Source organism: Pagrus pagrus (genome assembly GCF_965226575.1).
Source record: "Pagrus pagrus genome assembly, chromosome: 14".
In the NCBI taxonomy this organism is placed as follows: Eukaryota; Metazoa; Chordata; class Actinopteri; order Spariformes; family Sparidae; genus Pagrus; species Pagrus pagrus.
Genome location: NC_140198.1, coordinates 4,364,498 through 4,385,676, shown reverse-complemented (window position 1 = coordinate 4,385,676; position 21,179 = coordinate 4,364,498). Strand labels below are relative to the sequence as shown.

The 21,179-nt window shown below is 41.5% G+C and overlaps 1 protein-coding gene across 6 annotated transcripts in view; it reads right to left on the bottom strand.

Annotated features, from left to right (window-relative positions):
* The window catches only part of larp1 (La ribonucleoprotein 1, translational regulator), a 52,208-nt gene that overhangs the window by 26,082 nt on the left and 4,947 nt on the right, over positions 1 to 21,179 (bottom strand). For 3 of the 6 annotated variants that reach the window (XM_084374331.1, XM_084374332.1, XM_084374333.1), the window contains exons 2-3: positions 2,708 to 2,772; positions 1,245 to 1,310 (exon numbers count right to left, since the gene is read on the bottom strand). In XM_084374331.1, coding sequence (XP_084230457.1) covers positions 1,245 to 1,310; positions 2,708 to 2,772 — 131 coding nt within the window. Of the gene's footprint in view, positions 1 to 1,244; positions 1,311 to 2,707; positions 2,773 to 2,939; positions 2,959 to 4,870; positions 4,997 to 10,747; positions 10,773 to 21,179 lie in introns of those variants that run through there. The other 3 variants (XM_084374334.1, XM_084374335.1, XM_084374336.1) reach the window with 3 other exon arrangements.

Below are 21,179 nucleotides of genomic sequence, written 5' to 3'. Positions count from 1 at the left end.
TGGCACCCAGCTAACGTTATGTAGCTAATAACAGAGCTGCTAACGCTGGTTAGCTAACCTCGCTTACATGACAGACCAATTGTCTGTCGCCTCAGATTATTAACCCCGTCCTCATAAAGCACCCAGTAAAATTCATCCCTACTGCTGTTGATGAATTTTCGTTCCGGTTTTTGACTCGAACAGTGCAGTTATTTATTTGTCTTGGCTTACTTTTCAGGCTGCAGAGCCCTGCCATTGTTCTTCAGAGGTAAAAATAAAATGTTTGAACTGGGGTAAGGGTTATCCCTGCAGGAGAACAAAATAATAAATGTTCCAGTATCTGATGATGTGTCTTCCTTATATGTGTTAGAAAACATGTATATTAAAATCTGTTACTTTTGCTTCTATTCAAACAAATCTGTCCAGTCAAATGTGATTTGAGTGACTGTCAACAATCATAAATAACTTAACTGTTAGCTTGTGGGGTGTGGTAGCTAGCAAAACGCAAAGCGTGTGTCTGTATGTCAGCTGGTCGGCTACACAGGTGAGGGATGGAAACGTCCTCTACAGCTCAGTTTCTCAGCTAAGTCACACCAGCTTCTGAGGATCCAACCAAATCTCAAAGATATTATTTAAGAGGATGAAGACGCTCCAACTTCGTTCCACTCTGACCGTGAGAATCATTTTTACTCATAATGCTGAGCTCAACTTATAAATCACACACAGTCTGCCTTATACACCTTGATTGCAAGCAATACAATGAATCCCAACCAGGTCCAGAGGCACTACTAACGCAGATCTCCCTTACGGATTTAAATTTAAAAAAGTATATCCCCTCTTACGTGTTCTCTGCAAGAAAAGGATGTTGTGTAGCCTCTAAATGCAACTATTCCTGTCAAAGCATTGATTCAAACAGACATAGAAAGGTGTCCGGTTTGGATGACATCGGTGTGTCATCCCTCTGCAGCTAAAATCTACCGTTGTACAGTGAAAACTGCTGCTGCAAAGGCGCTGACAGAAGTTTGAGTACATGTGGAACAAAATGTTCATTCTACAAACGATTTCCACACTTTCACAGCTGATTGAACATGTGAGTGCATGTATGGTGAACTTGTTGGCTCCACTGCAGGAACCATGAAACAGCTCAATGGTCTTGAACTGTAACAGAGTCTTTTGACGACACACACCACCCTTCATTTCATCAGTGTGTCCGCTGCACATCCATCAGCCGGTGACTCAACACTTCTCAAACAGACACCACAAACCTGCATGTCTTTAGTAGCGATCTCCCCTGGGGTCGGCCAGCTGTTGGCGTCGGCAAAGTCCCCAACCTGAGCAGCAAATTAAAAACAAAGCTGAATTAAAAACAGGGAGTGTCACAGAAACTGTTACAACAGGTTATCTATGAGGACAGATTATATCAAGCACTGTCACAGTGTGGATTTCACAGCTGTTCTGCATACTAAAACTAAAACTACAGCAGAAAGATATGAAAGAGTGTAAACAAAAGCTCATCTTGTGGAAAAAGGCTGCTGGCGCTTCTGCACATTCAAATAGTCAACTGAATAAGTCAACCCCGTGTCTCGTCCTGTGCAGAAATCTACATTACGACACTTTCTCATCTTCATTGTTTTTCTAACTCACCCGCTGCCAACCCTTATTATCTCGAGCCGTTAATTGCCTGTGATTTTGTCCGTTTGTGTCCGTCGTTTCTGCAGTTTACACAAAGGTGTCATAAAAGTCTGCGGTCAAGGTGTGGTTAACAACCGAGGAGTACAACTGCAGAGTGTCGCCCAACAACGGTAGGAAGTTGTGAATGACACGCTGGAGGGGAAGAGTTTCTGTGTTTTTATCTAACAGGCCATTGGCTCACCAGGAACTAACATTTGCATTCCAGGAAGTGTGAAGGGAGGCTGATACACAGCTTCAGGCACGACGGATAGATATCAGCAGTGTGACTGTACATACTGTCACAGTACATAAATAAAATGAATGTTTATCAGCTGAGTAACTGGAAAAAACTGAACTTCTGAAGCTGTTTGTTGTTTTAAAACCAACAGAAAGGAAGCGATTACTTTCTCATCTGCAAGTAAACACATGAAGGACGAAGGATCATTTTATTCCTTTTACTGTTTATCTATTAATCTGTTTTTGATTCCTCTGATGTGATTTAGTCTCATCATCCTTTTTTGATGTTATTCTTTTATTTCTCTCTTTATCTGCATCGCGTTTTTGCTTCTGTGATTTTACCTGTTTTATCACTTTTATTCATTTTACTCATGTTGACATTTTGTGTTTTGCCTTCTTGGTTTAACTTCACCTTACTATTGAGTGTTTATTTTATAATAGTTTCCTACTTGTCTCTGGTTAATTTTGCCAATGAAATGAAAAACAAAATACTCCAACTGTGAGGAGGAGGATAGGTTCAAGAACGACTTTTAAAAACTACCAACTACCTTCTACGGAACAATTTTAATATTTTGATCACTGATCGTTTTAAAAGCACCAAATTTGACTCTGAAGAGACGACGTTATGAGCTACGTGAGCTATGTGATGCTTGAAATTGGACTGATGATAAATCTCTCTGCATCAATTTTCTCTTTCTTTCGTTTATTCTGTCTTCAGTTTTTAACCCCCTCTCTGTCTCTATACAAAGAGGAGCCATGTTGGTGCCATTAAGTCCATCTTATGAATCCTTTAATAACCATAACACACAGATGATATTACCTTTCCTCCACGTCTGGCTTTGGGGGGGTTCCCTGCTCTCACCACCTTGGCCGGGCCGGTAGACTCTGTGGAAACACATGAAGACAGTCGACATTACAACCAGCTCTGCATACATAAACACAGATCGTCTTTACAATGAGGAAAAACAACAGATTCCCATCTGAAATTAGTTGGAGTTTGGTGTAATGAATTTTGATAAAAATCAGCTGAACAGACAAAAGAAGCACGAGACCTTCTGTCTCAGTTCAGCCCACATGTGCCGACCTGCTCGTCTCAGTTTAATTCATTCGTTTTCATTATCTTTTCCATTTCTTATCTACCTGCGCAGGTAGGCTCTTGATTAATGATCTGCCTTCATTTGGCTTTTACTTTAAGTCTCCTTTGCTTCACTTGCAGCATCATTTTCAGATAAGCCATTTCTCTGCCCCGTCATTACTGTGGCCAGTAAGATCGACAACAACGGCCGCTCATTTCAACAGACAAACAACCGTAAGATGGTTAGAGGGGAGGCACTTTGACTCAATGTGGGGAGAGAAAATGTCCATAGACCACAGAAAGTCATCAGTGAAAGTTACAGTCAGCAAGAGGAAGGAAAGTCTGGTGGATCAAAACAATAATTCAAGCAGGGACTTTCTTGTGTAATTCAATTCAAGAATGTTTAAAGTGATTTATGGATCATTGCGTCTATAAAATGTTAGAAATCACAACACGCAGAGTTTCCTCTCCATTTATTCAAAGAGTGGTGGAGCGCCAGAGTACAATCATTTCCACCACAGCTGGATAAGATAAGAAATTGAATATTATAAACACAAAAATAAGACCCAGCGCATAGAAGAAGCCTTTTAATCATGATCAAATAACAAACTAACCAAAACTAACAGGGATGGACGCGGAACAAATACCAAAATTTTACACCCTGCCACCACTGCTGCAAAACAATTACAGAAGAGACACTGTGACACTTTCACAGAGGCCAACGTGACATCTTAAAATCAGCTGTTTTGTTTAATCAACATGCAAAACTCAAAGATGTGCAAATAAAAATAAAAGAGGAAGACAAACATTACAGACGCTGGAAACAGGAAACGCTTCATCCATTTCCTTTAAAGAAAATGTAGGAAACTGTTGGCCAAATTGTTGTTGATTAACTTTCTGTGACTTCAACAAATTGGTTACTAGACTCATCATTTCAGTACTAAAAGGATCCAGGAAACTAGATTATTCTTCCTGCCTGCTCCCATCACTTCTTTATGTTTATATAATTTAGCCTGGTCAAGATAATTGCAATCCACATCAGTATTCTGATATTGATCAAAATATTCTTAATACTTTAAAATAACAGCTAAAATTGCACTTTAACATACTGGAATCACTTTAACCTTACATTGTGTTAGGAAACAGTCTTTATATTTATATTATTTTTACTATCCTAAGGTATTCCTGCACAAATACAGGATATATTTAGTTTAAACCTATGATTTAACTTGCTTTTGTGGGTGATACAATGCGCAAGATGCCCTCAGCCATCGTGTCAGGGTCAAGCAAGTCAAAATAAATCAGAAAACCAATATACGATCACACATCAGAGAGCTAGAAAGCTTTTTGAAGTCATTCATGTGAGGATATTCACTTCAATTATCAGGATAATGAAAATTCCCTGTGATCAACTTAGTGTGTTTAAACTGCAATCAGCGATAAAATCTTTTAACGTCTCCAAGCCAACATATATAAGAGAAACTGCAGATCCAACAACAAATTAATAACAAAAAAACCATCAATAATCTAAATAAATAAGAACAAATGACCCAAAATCCAGACATTGTTCTCCAAACACGCACAGAAAATTGTCAAAAAGGTAGACACAACAATTAATAAAACTTGACCTCACCTAACCTGGCTTTAGGTACATCTGCATGTGTTTCTCCAGCGTAAGCTCTTACTGATTCTCTAATACGATTTTGTAACTTGTTCAGATCCACAGAAGCCCTGTACGTAACGCTGTTTAACTTTTAGGCAACAGATGACTTATTCTCATTTACCAACATGGATAGTTTGACACAATAAAGCTGAGAAAGATTAAACAAAACATAATTCCCCACATGGAAACATGCATTAATGTCGACTGTTTGATATATTTGGCTAACTGACCGACCCTGATCGTACCTGGTCATGAATCTTAACAGAAACAAACCGACAAAGCAGATCTGAAGTCAGAGCCTCCTGTTGTCTCTGGCTGAAGTATCACCACAGTCTGACTACGAGGGAGTGAAAGCAGCTCACAGGGACTTCTCAGAGCCGTTTACACCAGAGAGCAAATCTCAGTAAGCTTCTTAAGGACGATCACATCCAGGGACAAGGCCAGAAAGAAAAAGGAGAGAGGGGAATAAAATCCTTTGGCAGGCTGCATCACTAACGGCACTGAGAGCGGCAGAGGACCTGGGTTTCATTAAAGATACAGCCGGAAAATAAAATGTTAAATACAAAAACCTGACGCACGTAGAATCAAACTGAGAAAAGCTACAAACGCCATCCACAGATACAAATTTAATTCCTCTCAGTCTGACGTGACGTCGGCAGATGTCTTGTTTTGCTTGGCCAAAAGTCAGAAACTACGTTTACGATAGCGTAAGAAAAGGAAAAGCAACACATTTCATGCTGGGATACAACAATTCCTCTAAAAACCGAGAGAAAGATGGTAAAGATGCTGTGATAACTGGCAATTATGTTGCAATCTTTGAAGAAAAATCCAGCAAAATATTAACAACACAAGTAAAAAGTTAATTCACAAGAAGTAAAGAAGAAGTGAGTCTTTAAATAGGCTGGCCAAAAAGAAATCGCTGCCTTCATTATTCATTCCTGTTGAGGAGTCTCAGTGAAAGAGTGCAGGGGGCCCAGTGAGGTGGATCAGTGAAAGAGCATTTATACTGTACGTTTTCTTACATACAATCCTTCGGGTGAAAACTGTGACCAACTGGAGGTCACGTTTGCAGAGAGCATGACTGTACAACCACACTGAGAGGCCGGTTAGGCAGAAAGAAGCACTGTGCAGAAGAAAATAAGACTCCCGAAGGTAGCAGTTAGTCACTAGATGGAAATGTATGTACACAGAGGAACCAATCACAACTTAACACGACACAAAACTATATCCTGAAGATCTACGAACAGAGAGCTGCAGGGTTTATTGATTCTGATAATCAGCCCTCGGTCTCTTGAGTCTCAGTTTGGGTCGTTGTCATTCTATTTGAGTATGAAAAGAAAGGAGGATATCAAACATGCGAAGGAAATTCTTACAAAATTGTTTTAGCCATCAATAATTTTGTATCTACAAGGGCTGAAATTAACGATATATGGATTATTTTCACTGTCAAACAAACAAGGGGCAGAATTTCACCAGAGTAACTGCTAACTGTAGCTGCCGTTAGCTGGTTAGGTTAGTTAGCCGTGCAGCTAGCGGTACGGACTGGGAGCTCGGGGACCAGGAGAGTTCGGACGTGTTAGCATGCTAACTTCAGATTACTTTTATTACTCTACTTAAGATACATAGTCATCATAACGTAAAAACTGTTACTTCTTCACTTTCTGTGATAATTTTGGTTATTTTTCTTACATATTGCAGCTCGTAACGCGCGGTTTTGTGAATGGATTGTGGAGGAGTGGGCGTGTATGTGCTGCGTGACAGTCTGGCCGTCACAAAATTGAGTTGTTTGATCCGATTAATCATCGCATTTCTAGTATCGACTTTCTCTTTTGGGAAGCAACCAAGCAACAATGCCCGGCTCCGGATGGACAGTTTTTACAATCAATGAAACAGAATCAGGGATATCATTGTTTTAATACCACCCATTCTTCTTCCTCATCAAAACGTGACACCTACATTACCCACAATGCAACGACAATGAATGTTCAGGTCAGAGATTGTGTTACGCTAGTAGCGGCTAATGTAGCCTCTAGCCATTAGCCACACCGAGACATGAGGTGCAGGCTACAGATGTTTGGCAAGCTCACTTCTTTGTAGTTGTAGTCTCCATCCCCAACAACACTGACTTAAGTGACATCGCTGAAGGCAACTTCACATCGCTCCCACTGGAACCAGAAACACTATATACAACTCTTGTGCAGTAGCTTTCTCCAGGACCTGTAAACAATTGTTGAAGTTCCCTTTTAAACTTAGAACCAGCTCCAACTCAGACCCACTTCTTCAGACCAAACACTACACTGCAAAGCTGAATCCTGTGCCTGCCATGTCTACACATCTTCTTTGGCATCTCAGAAATGTGAAACATCCCCTTACGTGCCCTCTGAACTTAACTTTGAGTCATGGTGTTGAGAAATGGATTAACAGAGAATTAACTGGAGCTTCCTGATATTGCAGTTTTGACCTTTGCTTCATTTCGTTTGCTCAACTCTTTCACAGTCATTTCTCTGCCAGGGGTTTTCACCAGAAGCCGTCGAGAATCATAACATCACATTAGTGGACACCTAGGGTTCAAAGGTTCAAGGACAGAAAGTCACAGTTGTAATGTATCCTGCCTTCAAATAAGGACTTTTTGCAGATTTTCTCCAATAACAACTGAGTAATGAGTGCAGATTTGGCTTCCTGCTGGATTATATTCATAAATTACACTAATCAACACTGTCAGCATCCCATTTATTTTAAATGAGATGTGTCTGAAGTGTCTTTTGTTGAAAGATCTTTGGATTCCACAACTTTGCCTATTTGTATCTTCTTGCAGACGCAGCTCTCTTGGTTTCTTTTAATTCGATCCCAATAATTGTTTTATTAGAGGCGGTGTGAACTAAATCAAGACTGAAATATTTGCTTTGTGAAGCTGACGGCTTAACTTCTTAACCTGTCGACATTGTATTGTTAAATCAAAGCTTCTTATAACTCAGTGCCGTTTCCTGTGGTTAAACTCAACATCTCACACTCGGCAGGCATAATGTTGCTTCAACAGCCTGCTGCTTAGTCTAATCATGGCTGATGACACCACGTGAACCTACCATTCAGCCCAAAAAAAAAGGAAAATCACTAATGACTGGATTTTACAAACAGTTACCCTTGAGCATTAGCTGGCCTTGACCTCCGACCACAACCAGGGTTGAGGCGCGTTTCTAGTGGCTGGTAGATTAAAGACATCACTTGTTCATGTGACTATTTCACCAGCTGGATTAAGATAAACCATGAAACTGTTAGGTGACTGCTACTGCTTTAATTTCCATTTGTGGCTCAAAATTCACACAATGATGGAGAAACATCAGATACGCCAGCGATCTTTATCAAAATAAATGCAGCAGTTTGCCAAAAAAATTGCACGAGTGCTCTAAAAAAAACAGTAGAAACACTGCAATACGAGTTGTTCTTGTAGATAAAGTCAACTTCACTTGTATTGCAAGTTCGACTTTGACCAATACTTAAACACACAGCCACACTGTCCAACATGGCTGACTCCGACATTAACCCACCAGTGCTAGCTGCTCCACTAAAGACGAATAGTTTACAGCAAACTGTGTGTAAACCTACGGTCCCGTTAGCTACAAACATACTGTTAGTTTAGAGAGCTTTTTTTTTTTTTGGTTTAATCCCATTTAAAAAACTTTATTGAATGAAACGTCGCACAATCCCGAGAACAAAAGAAGGAAGGAGTAAACACAATAAAGACAAAATAAAAGCTCAGTGAGCTTGTGACTGACTAGCACAAGCACGCCTTGTCTGGTTAGCGAAGCTAAGCTAACCAGGCTAGCAGTGAGCTTACTGGCTATAGAGGCTCTTAGAACTAAATATTTTAAAGTCACTTTCCGGTGTGACCAGGCCTCAACAAACAAACAAACAAACATTCCTCTTTTGCAGAGCTAAATATCAGACAAATCAAATCATTTTCAAATTCTTGACTTGTCACCAAGCATCACAGGTAAAAGCTGAGTACAACAATAACAACAACAACAGCAGCATGAATGCGCAGTCACATCTGGGCCATTTAACACATATTTCACTGAGCAACAAAGCCTCCTGGTCTCAGCAGCCTGACACAGAAAGAACTTTAAGTCAAGGAATCTGAATGAATTCCTCAAGTATTTATCCGCTCTTATCTGCTTAGTTTGAAAAAACAAAAAGTGTGAACAACAGTAGTGTGAAAGGTTCAAAAATGAAAAGCACACTGCTGCTTACAGTGCATGACAAAGCATATTTAACAAACATACACAGTGTGTCAGGGTTACAGCGTGATCTCCAGTTTATTAGAGCAAGGCATTGAAATGCACCAACGTCCTCTCTGATATCTCTCTGATGATATCCTGTGAAACCGGTTTTGAATACAAATCACAGGAAATGGGACACCTAATGACCGGACAGCTACTCTGGAGTCTTTCTGCCTCGTCATCATGACACAGAGCTCAGGCTCTCTAAGGGCACACTCGCACTCGGCCCAGTTGCTATGTACCGTGCCGCAACCGGGCCCGAGCACGGTTTCCTCCTGTACATACGTCATCACGTCGCAGCGTGGTTGCAGCACATCGGAGAACAACACAGAGCATGAAACCTTACTGACTGTTTTGTGTCGCTTTGGTCAAGGACAGCCCTCTCACATTCCTGGATTTCTTGATCATGCAAGGCGGCGTATAATTATGGGCACCCTACTCGTGCTCGTGCATGAGATACTGCCAAAGCACACCTCTTCCAACCATGCCAGTTTAACAAATTAATAAATGGCAGGTCAGTAAATGAAGTACTTTAAGATGGTAAATGTATTGTTAATTAAACTTTAGTTATAACAGCTAATTGTTAAACAATGAAATGTTTCTTGCAACTTTTTCCATCGCCATCCAAATGTTCAAAGATGAACTACAAAGCATATATTAACAATTTAAAAAGTAACAATCACCACCTTGCAACTTAACAATTGCTTGATGAATACCATATATTTTCCATTTATTAATGATGGTAACTATAAAGTGTATTAGGGCTGCAGGATATTAGGAAAAAACTGACATTGCATTATTTTGGTTTTTCTGCGATATGTATTGCAATATGAAAAAAAAAAAAAAAAAAAAGTGAAAGTCCTGATTTAATATGCCTTATTTGACATTTCATGTCCTGAGATGCAACTATTGCGCAGGCGCACATTTCAATGTCGATGCTGAAAACGATATATTGTGCAACCCCAAGTGTTATCAGTGCTTTCTGGATACAAAATCAAGCTTATCTCATTTGAAGCCAAGATGTGTGGAAAAATGATGCACATGAGCCGCGAGGGCGACACTGACATTTTACACACCACGTGATCAGTTTTCACAGGAAAGTAGTTAAAGCCTTGGTGGCTCATATAATCAATGGCTTCATATCCTTTGAAACCACTTCTGAGGAACAGACGCAAAACACCACCAGCCATGAATCAAACTCGACTGGCTTCTGCGTCCTACAGCTCGATCAGACTCGTAGTTGAATGTTTTTAGCCCTTCAACCGCTGCAATTAGTGGACAAACAGCAGGTTTGTCGAGCTCCGTCACATTCTGCTGATCAGCTGAGCCGTGCCCTACGATTCCTCCACTCAGGGCATGCAGCCAGTGTTCGGTGCATATCAGATGATATCAGATGATAGTTTAAGGTCAGAGGACAGTCTCCCAGAGCCATGACATCTGCCAAACTACAGTATTAGCTGCAGCTCCTCGGGCTGTCACACAGTCAGCAGTGCATTCAGACAAGACACTCTTCTAGAAGTTTGCTTCTTTAGGCCCCTAACATTTGCCTTTGCTGTAGCCAATAACCCTTCACCCGTCTAATCTTTAGTGCTTCCATTACAGAGCTCCATTTCACACTTAATACTCTAGCCTAAAGATACTCTGCATGTATTTAAACCACAGGAGTCCAGTTCCAGATATGATTCCTGTGACATAATCTGCATTTCCACCAAGCAGTCCGGTTCAGTCGGTTACACATCAGGATGGTTATTTGCGTCTCTATTGTCAAAAGTTTTGGAACGGTACCAAAATAACCTCTTCATGCCGCCCTGTCCTTCTGTAGAGGTACCTCCCACGCTTACTTACTGCAGAGCATTGATCGGTCAGTCGGATCAACCCGAGTTGCCTCGTCATCTGCACTCTGATGTAGGATTTCCCCAAACTCTGTTTTGATCTGTGTTTTGTCTTGTTGCCTTGATGACTGTGTGGAGGGAATGTGCACTTGCAAGAGAGAAAGTAAGCGTGACAGAAAAGGGAAGGTGAAGGTTACCAGTGATGTACAGTGTGTCAGGTGATAAATGCATCAGCCTCTCAAGATTCAAGACAACACTGGACGACTACTGGACGAGTGAAAGGGTTTATACCCTCTGAAGCTCAGGGAGTCACAACTCTTCCTACATTTTATAAGACTACTGTCTGTGGTGGAAACGCAAAACAGATCCAGGGTTTAGGTTAGAGCCTGACAGATTTTTGGCACATATACAGATACAACAATTCTGATACGGACATATACACAATTTGTTTGCATTGATCGCACAAATCAAACCCCTGTGGCCAAAATGTGTACAACGTAGGCAAAATAGTTTACAGTTTAACATGTACTCAATTGTTTAAAATTATATCAGTGCACTGAAACATCAACATCACTGAGAATTTAATCATTTTAAATCATCTTCAGCATCTTTTTCTGTATCGGACAACACATACGCAATACTGACATATCGGTGATAGGCCAATACAGGCCAAAAATATCAGCCAACTGATAGATCAGTCAGGCTACAGTTTAGGTGCATTAAGGCTATATATGGGTTCAAAGGGTACTATACAAAAAGCACTACTAACAAGGCTATGGTAGCATAGACCGCTGCCAATAAAGTCTCTGCTCTCAGGGTTCAACTTCCTTACAGGAAATGCTGAGAACGTGACTCCTCAAACGCAAATTGTCAAGGTTACCACAACCTGTGTGCATCATTTCTAATAATCACTATTAGGACTTGAATTGGGAATTGGCAATAAATTGTAATGCAACTTTACTTGCTACCAATTTTGAGATACATGTTTGCGTATCAAAGTAAAATGTCACAATAGCACATTGTAAATTACGTCTCAAACTAAATTATCGGTTATTATTCAGTTATCGGTCTAATTTGTCTAAACTTGATTAGATAAGACACACAACACAATAAATGCTCTATAATTAACTTGTAGTTCCCAACCTTCGGCTGCTGATCTCTAGTTTGTAGTGTTCGTAGTTTCAAGGGGACTAGTTGCTCGAAACAGTGCTATAAGTGTGAAAGCACCTTGAGAACAGTCCACTCAACAGGTAAAAGTGACGGCTTGTCAAGTGTTATCAAAGCAGTATGTGCTCAACTGTACAAGAGACCGATAAGAGTGTTATATTCTCTATAACTCAAGGACATGTCAGGTTTGTGAGCATCAGCAAACGAGAACAGGAGTCAAAATCAAGGAAGGGATTGTTACAACAAAAACACAGTGCTTGTTTGTTTTGTTCCTTTCATTTCTGCAACTGAAAACCAGATGATGACAATTTTAAAAGGCTTAAACCTGCAGTAAGATCCATAACAAGAACACTAACTAGAAGCAAAACATTTAAAAATAAATAAGTTTCCCTCGCGCCTCAAAGAAACTGCAAGACAAAGTCATAACTACGAGACAAAAATGATCCTCACTTCCTGAACACTGAAGTAAAAAGGTCTCCATTTCAGAGCAGCTTTCAAACAAAGACAAATATATACACAACCTCCCCCCACACATGCTGTTTGCCAATAACGAACAAATGTGACTATCTTGTTTGACCTGTAACAGCAATATTCAAGTGCAGTTTTGACTGAAACAAAACAAACAGCAGGAGGAAGACACGACTCAGACACAACGGCAGCATACAAACACTCCAAAAAGGCGGCACCCACTTAGTCCACATCGCTGTAACTCAGAATTTCTGTCGACTGTGACCGTTTCTCACCGTCCCCTCTGACCCACTGAGCTCACCCAGCCAAAAAATTTTGCCTCTGCAGAGTTTAAAGGGCCTTCGTCTCCACACGTCTGTAACTTGGCTGCGTTGAGGAGCTTGAATCTAGGGATGCACGATATACATTGGCCCGATATTGAGAAATTTATATCATCCGCATTAGCTGATTAAATGGAAATTAAATAGAGACGATAACATGACTTAACAAACAACATCTACACACACCGATTCGTTGGTTTGAGTGGCGCCAATCAACAAAGGCGAAGAAGACGACTGGAACGACTCTGAAACTCAGAGCTCACACGTGTCCTTAACGACTCTGTAAGGACACTCCCACACAGAGTTAAAAAGCCTGCAACTCCCTCTCCAGTTGGTTAGAACTGAAGAAGCCTCTTGGATGAGAGGTGAAACGTCTTCAAGACACTGAAACAAGTCCAGTTGCCTATGATACAGCACCTAGATTTACCATGACCTGGATGACTGAGAACCTTCATCAACAAGACCACTAGAAGACGACGACTTGAAGAAGAAAAAGAAGATGAGTCGAGGAAAAAGACTAGAAGGAGACAACGAAGAAGACTTAAAACAGGCAATAAACAACTTTTTTACTTAAACTTATCATTCTGAAGTAATAACTGATTGCACAGTGTACTGGCTTTAGAAAAATGACACCATCTGCAAATTGACTGGTTATGAATAAACCTCATGGGGCTGGGGTTTTCCCCGCAAAAACAAAGGTGGATTCGCCCATGGGTGTTCCCCCTTACCACCGGGACTTACGGATTTTCTCACATGTCAATAAATTTCCACCATGCATCTGGCAGAAGTACTACAGACAAAAGACTCAGGAGCTTCCTCAGACATCACGCTTACAGAGTGATATGAATGTCTGAGAGGAGCTTCGGCTGAGAGAGAAAACAACGCGTTCAACCTTTTAACTGCTTTTCACCCAATCAACACACATTAGTACACAGTGACTCGTCTTACCCCTCAGTCCATCATCACCCTCTCCTCTGTCAGCTCCTACCCTCCTCTTACAATTCACTCTCATTTCACCGTCTGCTGTGTTCATTCACTGCGTCTTTCTTCACAGCACTCAAGAGCCGGTAGTTGAATCCTGCTGTGCACGCCTGACTGCCAGAGGCCACCATTAACATTAGCCACAACCAGCCCCCGCCACTTCACATTAACCATTACCTCTCCCTCCGTCTCATCAGGTCTCTTTTGAACGCTATCATTTTGCATGCTCATTATGATTTGCTGCTTCCTCTTGAGTAAGATTAAAACAGCAGTTCTACATTAAATTCCTCTTTTTTTTTCTCCCCCCCATGTAGTATCTTCACTTTCACCGCCCCGCAGAGTCACAGTCCTCCCCCCTCCCTCCGTTCCTCACAAAACACTCAGGTGGAGTCCGAAGACAAATTCCCACAGGTGCTACAGCAGCACACACCAGTGACAATACCTGCGTTAAAGCCCACAGGGTATCGCTGTCGGCTCCTATAAATAAACCTTGTGCCACGTCGGCTCTGCAGTCTTAGATAAACACAGTGGTAGTGTTGGGAAACCGGCCCAGGCCTCAAACAGATGCTGGGATTTTTTTGTTGGCTATGATGAGCGGGGTTTTTTTTATTTTTTATTTCTGCTCCCACATGTATTGTATCATCATTTTGAGGTCATATTGAAAGTGAATGATTCGCAGGGTTGAGAGCCAGGGTCTAATGGAGAAAACACTTAACATAAACACACACTCTTGAATTTTAAGACACATTTGAATTCCTCTATTAAATATTTAGAAAAGGAGAAACACATGCAAGACATGTCTGAATTCTGATGGTCTCCAGAAAACTGGACGAGATGGTGAGATATTCAACTTATATTAAATGTCTCAGGCTCATAATCTAAAGTATTGTTTAATCAGTGAAGCTTCCAGTTTTGTCTACAGGCTGCTTGCAGTCAGATGGTCGCACATTCACAGCTGAGCAGGAGCAGCGTGACGACAGAGGAGGGAAGCCTGTCCGACCGTCGTTTCCTCCATATTTGGTTCTTGCAGAGTGTAGTGTAGACCGCCGGCCTGCCACACATGCACACGCACACACACGTCAAAGACTATCCCCGGCGTCACATGATTAGCGGTGACATCATCTCTCAAAAGCTTAGACAGCAGAGGGCCGGGAGGAAAAGACACACATGTTAAGTCCAAGTCGAGCAACAAGACGGTGACAAATCTCACCCGAGATCACCTCCACTGACCTCAAACCCTTCAACTTCTCAACCAAAATCCTGGATGAATCCCAAAATACTCAGGGATATTTTGTTAAGCAGGATGTTTTAAGCACATTGCAGCTCCAGTGAAAGTTTTAACTGAACAGCTGCTTCTTTTCTGCTTGAAGCTAAAACATCATGACAACTGTCTGATGTTAAAGGCTCAACATTTGAAACTGCTCACCATAACCGACATATACAGCTTGAAAAAGTAAAATTTCTCAGGATATACGTTTCCAAAATGTGTTTTATTCTTAGCGGAGCGAAGCAGTAAGCAACTGCGATCCTTTGAGCCGCGCCAGCATTGTGCAATGTTTATCCATAGGACAGCATAGGGAGGTAAACAACGCTGTTTACCTTACTGTATACACCAACATAATAGCGCAGAACATTCCTATATCTTCTTTTGTAGACCCGTTGTTATTGAACAACAGCAGAGCTAACAAAGATCTGCTGAGAAACATGACATTTCTGTAGATTATTCACAATAAAGTCGATCCAGGAGAGTGCAAACCGGAGAGCAGGAGTGAAACTGAACTCCGAAACAGATTCAGTTACCAGCTAAAGCTAAAGCGCAACAACTTTCTCTCAACGGCTTTGAGCGAGGAGCTACAACACAGGACCACAACCATGCAGGTGGATGTGGATGACCACTGCAGAGGGTGTTCACGCATCAAACAGCTTGGCGCGATGACCGCCAACTACACCTTCATCCTTGAAAGAAAGGGTCAAAGTCGACACTGCAGCTTTTTGCTGGTCACAACGATTAAAAAACATCACGGCAGGCGCGACTGGTTTGGAGTGAATGCAGCTCACGAGCACAAAAGGACAGTGTTTATGTATTTATCCTGTCTGGCTTCCTCAACTTCAGGTGGCGTGTTTTCTTAGGTTTCCTACAATCCTAAACTCACTTCGTTCTTGGATCTTCTCTTTTACAAGCCGCAGATACTTTATTTCTGATTGACACAGACTCCTTCGCTACTTAAATTAGTGTGAAAGTCATTAAACCAACACAAGGCCAGAATAGTTTATTTCAAGTTGTAGTAGTCGACATTTATTACACTATAATTGGTAACATGTGTTTTTCTCCCTCATGGTCCAACCTGCTCAAGTTCAAGACAAACTCCCACCAGACTCATGACTCAAGAGCTTTGGCTGTGGGATCCTTGTCAAACTTTTTAATGTTTTTTTTTAACTCGAGACACAAGCCTGAAGACAGTCCACACCCTGAGCTGTGACTGCAACGCCGAGCCTCCACAGGAGGGATGTGCCGCTATCATTGAGTCCAGACACAACTCTGAGACAGATAAAGCAGCTCGAGTTGGGCGACAGTAGAGGTGGAGTCGACTGGGCACAATAGACACCAGGCCGCTACCTAGATCACCACTGACAAGTTCAAGTCGAGCATGACTGCTGTCACAAATAACACGTGCTTCAGTTTTTGAACGGTGACCCTAATCAATACATCCATTATGATTTAGATAAATTCTCATAATGATTATATAATATCTCAAGCTGTAATTGACAATAATTTTCATTATCGATTAATGTGTCTATTTTGAGTAATCATTAAGTCGATAATTTGTAATATCCAAGTCTTTGGTTTGTAATGCTGCTCGAGATGCAGACATGTTTGTTCAAACTGACACATTTATTTAACATTTATTTTTAAACAATTTCCCCGCGAGGATTAATAAAGTATTCTGATTACCGTCATCTTGCCCCAGCTCTCACTTGAAGCAATGTTTGAACTTAACAAATTATTTAAGCACACAACTGTTTGGTATGGATGCATTTCCTCAAACGTCAGTCGACATATTTTGATGTATGTCTGTCGACTACACGATGCCAGACAAAGTGATAAAAAGGAGCCTACGTATGTGACGTCAGTTTTGTCACAAAATGTTTAAAAGATCAAGGTTTCAGTTACATAATTATGTAATTAATGAACTTCTTGGAAAGTTTTGTTGCATCCATAAATATGTCAAGTACCAGTAAGTAAAGGCCGAGGTACGAGGTTGGGATGGATGTGACCTTCACGAGGGAAACCAGAGTTCACTTCCTCTGTGGAGCGAAACTACTTTAACTCAAACCATAATTTCCCCCCACGATGTTGTCAGAAAAAGTGGAAATACGAAGCTACAGTGTGTTGAGGCAACAATCTGTTCTATACTAATTAGTTAACGTGAAACGGTAACTCCACCTAACCCATAAAGATGGTATAGATGTGGGTACAACAGCGACATCATCTTTCATCTCAACCTGCAAACATGAAGACACAACATCACCTCCACATGCTGACCAATCAGCTGAGCTCGCATCAGCACTGTAACAACCCCCGCTCAGAAACTCAGCAGCAACAGTAGCTCCACTTTAACCCTCCACGTGTCAGCACTCCTTCCAGGTTCGTGACCTCAGCCGGGTCCCGTCACCTCATAAAGCCCAGCTACGAACAACCCCCGAGGTGTCTGATGACGGGAGGTGGGGTGTCCTGCCTCTTCAAGGCCACAACAAAGAGGAGCGGGGACACTTGTGGGAGACAAGTGAGGCGTCCATGCTAATTTTGAAACAGCAACCCTGCGAGCCCGGCTGCAGGAATGCCAAGCAGCTTTGAAACATCACACACTTTCATCCTCACAACTTCATTTAGAGCCGTCACAGAAATACACTCGCATTGTAGGAAAACCATGGTAACACTTTACTTTAAACCCCCATATATTCACAGCTATATGGTTATTTTTAAGTGTTCAGCATTTGTCAAGAATTACAACTTCTCATACGATTAAGATTTCACTACATTGTCATCTGTTTAGACCTGCTTCTACTGATGGGTGCCCACAGAAGGAGTCATTGTTGTTACAATTTGCTTTTAAGTACATTACAATGTGTTATGAACCATGTTTTCATCCGAGTATATGTGGAAACAACTTCCTGTCCGAGCATCATATTCTGGAGACCCTCCACAGACCAAAAGCCGTTGTTAATTTGCAAACTAGCTCAGCGTCGTGTTGCGTAAAGGTTTCAGTCAACAGTCCCTTTTTCTCGCCAAACTTTCCAAGAGAAAGAGCTTCATTTGCAAGTGTTAATCAAGGCCCCTGCACATGCTAAAGGAATGCTAATGCAGTGAGCCGAACGCCGTCGGTCCCGACTCCTTGACCACAGGAGTCACACCTCGGTTTACCCGCGGGACGGCGTTACATGTCGGCCTGCATTCTTCACCACAGCACAAAGACAATGGACTTTGAATGAGGCTGTGCTCGAACTGGCTGTCAACTTCAACTATTGAAAATGAGCTCATATCTTGAAAACATTTCTCTACATCATCTGTCAACGTATCCCCACGAAATGAAGCCAAAATACTGAGTTGTTTAATACTTTTACCACCTCACGCCCACATCCCTTTCTACACTTCCCAAGGTTAGGTTAGTCGATACCAGAGACGTTTATTTTCCAGCTGTCAAGTGTCGGCCACAAATATCTATATCTGGCATAACATTTTGAATGTTCTCTTTGTAGCAAAATGCAAGAACATTGAGTTATTAAAAAATGGTTATGTTCTCCTAACTATGAAGATCTGTGCTCAGTGTGTTTGTGTGTCTTCTGCACAGCTCACAGGAGCTTCGTTACACATTACAGCTTGAGAGCAACACTAGTCCTGTGGGAAGGAAACGCCACATGCACTCGCTCGCCAAGCATCACCGTAAAGTCATACAAACGTCAACAATCTGAGGGCTGCGTGCTGAAGATTCACAAAACAAGAAGCAGCTCCACGCAACATCCGCTACATCCGTACCTGCCAGTTTATTTTGGTGTTAAAAACGATTAAGTCTAGATTTTGCAGCATTGTTTTGCTAATTCTGCCACCTGAGGTCCAACTGTCAGACTTGACAATCAGGTCATGTGTGTTAAATGGTGTAAATAGTGATTAGAGGGAAAGCTAATGCTAAATAAAGGAAAAAATACAGCCTAGGTTTGGATCTGGGCCTCAAACTTGGCAGTGTCACACAAGTTGGGTTGGTTCTGACAGACTAGATCCAGACTGAAATATCGGTCAGCTGATATAAACAGCGTTTTCTTCTGGGTTTTCCTTTTTGTTTGTACAGAACATAATGCAGAAAAGATGCTTGGAGTAATTATATTAAATGTCTGTTTCAGTGTACTGATGTCATTTTAGACCATAAAGTTTATTGTTAAACTTCCTCGCTCTGTTACACGTCTTTGTCAACCACATTTGAAGCCGATACATCAATATCTTATTTTTTTTTCTTCCTAGTATCGGTATCAGCCCAAAAATCAAGTATCGGTCGGGCTCTACTTCTTACAGATTCAGGTACAGGCTGAGTTTGGGTCTCAATCTGAAGTCAATGCAGAACTTATTCCCATTTATGCCACAGTAATTAACTAATGTATCACTGAGTATCATGAGAGTCATAATTGGGCCTAATTATTAAATCAGTCCCAAAACTAATTGCTCATTTTGAAGTCTGATTATTATACAACACTACGATGATCCAATTATCATGCAGCCCTACTTAAACCGGGCCAGAATTCACTGTATGTCTAATAAAGAAAACATATAATTGCACCTTACTCATTGTAGTCTGTAACACAACAGATTAGTGTTTTGATGCAGCCGGACTCAAAATAAAAAGTCATGCAAAACAAGTTGATCCTGGCTCTACTTCTGGCACCACCCGGTCCAAAAATCATTATGTCATTCTACTGTTTACATTTTGTCTTGGCGTGTGAGAAGCTTTTCAAACTTCCTGGTTCATGTTACATCTTCTGTCTTTATTACCTGAAGCAACACACCCGCGACTTGCCCCGGGATGTCTTGTTATTTTCAGTCCAAACACATCTTAGCAGTAACAGGTGCCAACAGCTGCTAACCTGCTTAACCAAAGTGGCTGCATTTTGCTGGCAGTTAAGAGTTAATGTTGTGCTCTGGACTGGACTGGACTGATCAACTGTAGCATGTTCTCGTTTGCAGTAAATTAAATTTTGCTACCGCACAAACTGCTGTGGGAATGAGCTGCAAACCGACGCTGGCATCGCTTTTCTCTGCAGCCAGGACATTGTATCATTAAACCGAATAAATAAAAATAAGGTTTGGGATCGAAGAAAGGGTCTGCTTATAAAAAAAATACACTGGTGCTCTTGTTCTGTTATGACCCGTCAGAAGAAGCACCATCGCTGCTAACATTTATCACTAATTCACCATGAGCTCCCTCAGGGGCCAAAATACACAGAAGAGAAAAGACATTAAACCGTTCAGTGGATCTGAACCTTCTTCTTTGGGAAATCTGGGCTGTAAACCTTTAAAAAAAAATACGTTGACGTTGTGCTGACCCGGATTTCAATTTTACTCTGACGCACGACCAAGGCCAGTGGTACATTTGTTCATGTTTTCCCTACTGGCATTTTGTTTGTTATAAAAATGTCACCACAGGCAAATGACTTCCAACATTCAGGAAAACACACCAAACGGCATTACACAGACGCAGTAAACACAATACAGACAGCGTCACATGGCCCGTTACGAACTGAATAGTGATTCAGCTAAATGCCAGAAATGTGAATGTCAGACCAGCTTCAGCGCCACAGTCCAGCTGCTTCAGTGACGCCGTGGTCAGACTGGATTCCACCTGATGAAACTTAATCACATGGCATGGCCACAGGCAGCTTGGGCAGGGTCGTAAGCAGCCTCTTATCAAACACTTTACTGTCACTACCACCCCCTCGAGCAGCCCCTCCTGCTCTGCTTCTTGTAATATTTAGCCATGCAGACATGTAAACAAGGATATAAACGATCATTATTCCCAGATGTTCGGTCACGCAGGCAGGTCGACTCACAACCCGAATCTAACACGTCTCACCACGTTTCCTCATAGTGATGAATGAGGAGCGAAATCTGGATTATGGAGTAATGTTTCTACAAGTGGGTACTACTTTCTTTGTATTCTGCACAAGCACACAGATGCGTCGATGCACATTTCTGCAGTCGTTTTCACGTTGCTCACAGTGACGAAGACGGCTACCAAGAAAACATGATTGTAAACAATGCACATACACCTTTCACACAGGACAACAAACCCCATAACATCCACCAACATCTGGCTTTTGTCTCTAAAAGGGAATGTGTATAATCAGCATTCACTCCTCTACATCTGTCTTTAAGTCTGAAAGAGAGACTCAAGTAAAAGATATTTAAAAATTAACCACCGTTATGTCGTCAATGGCTTCCATGTCATTACCTGATCGGTACTG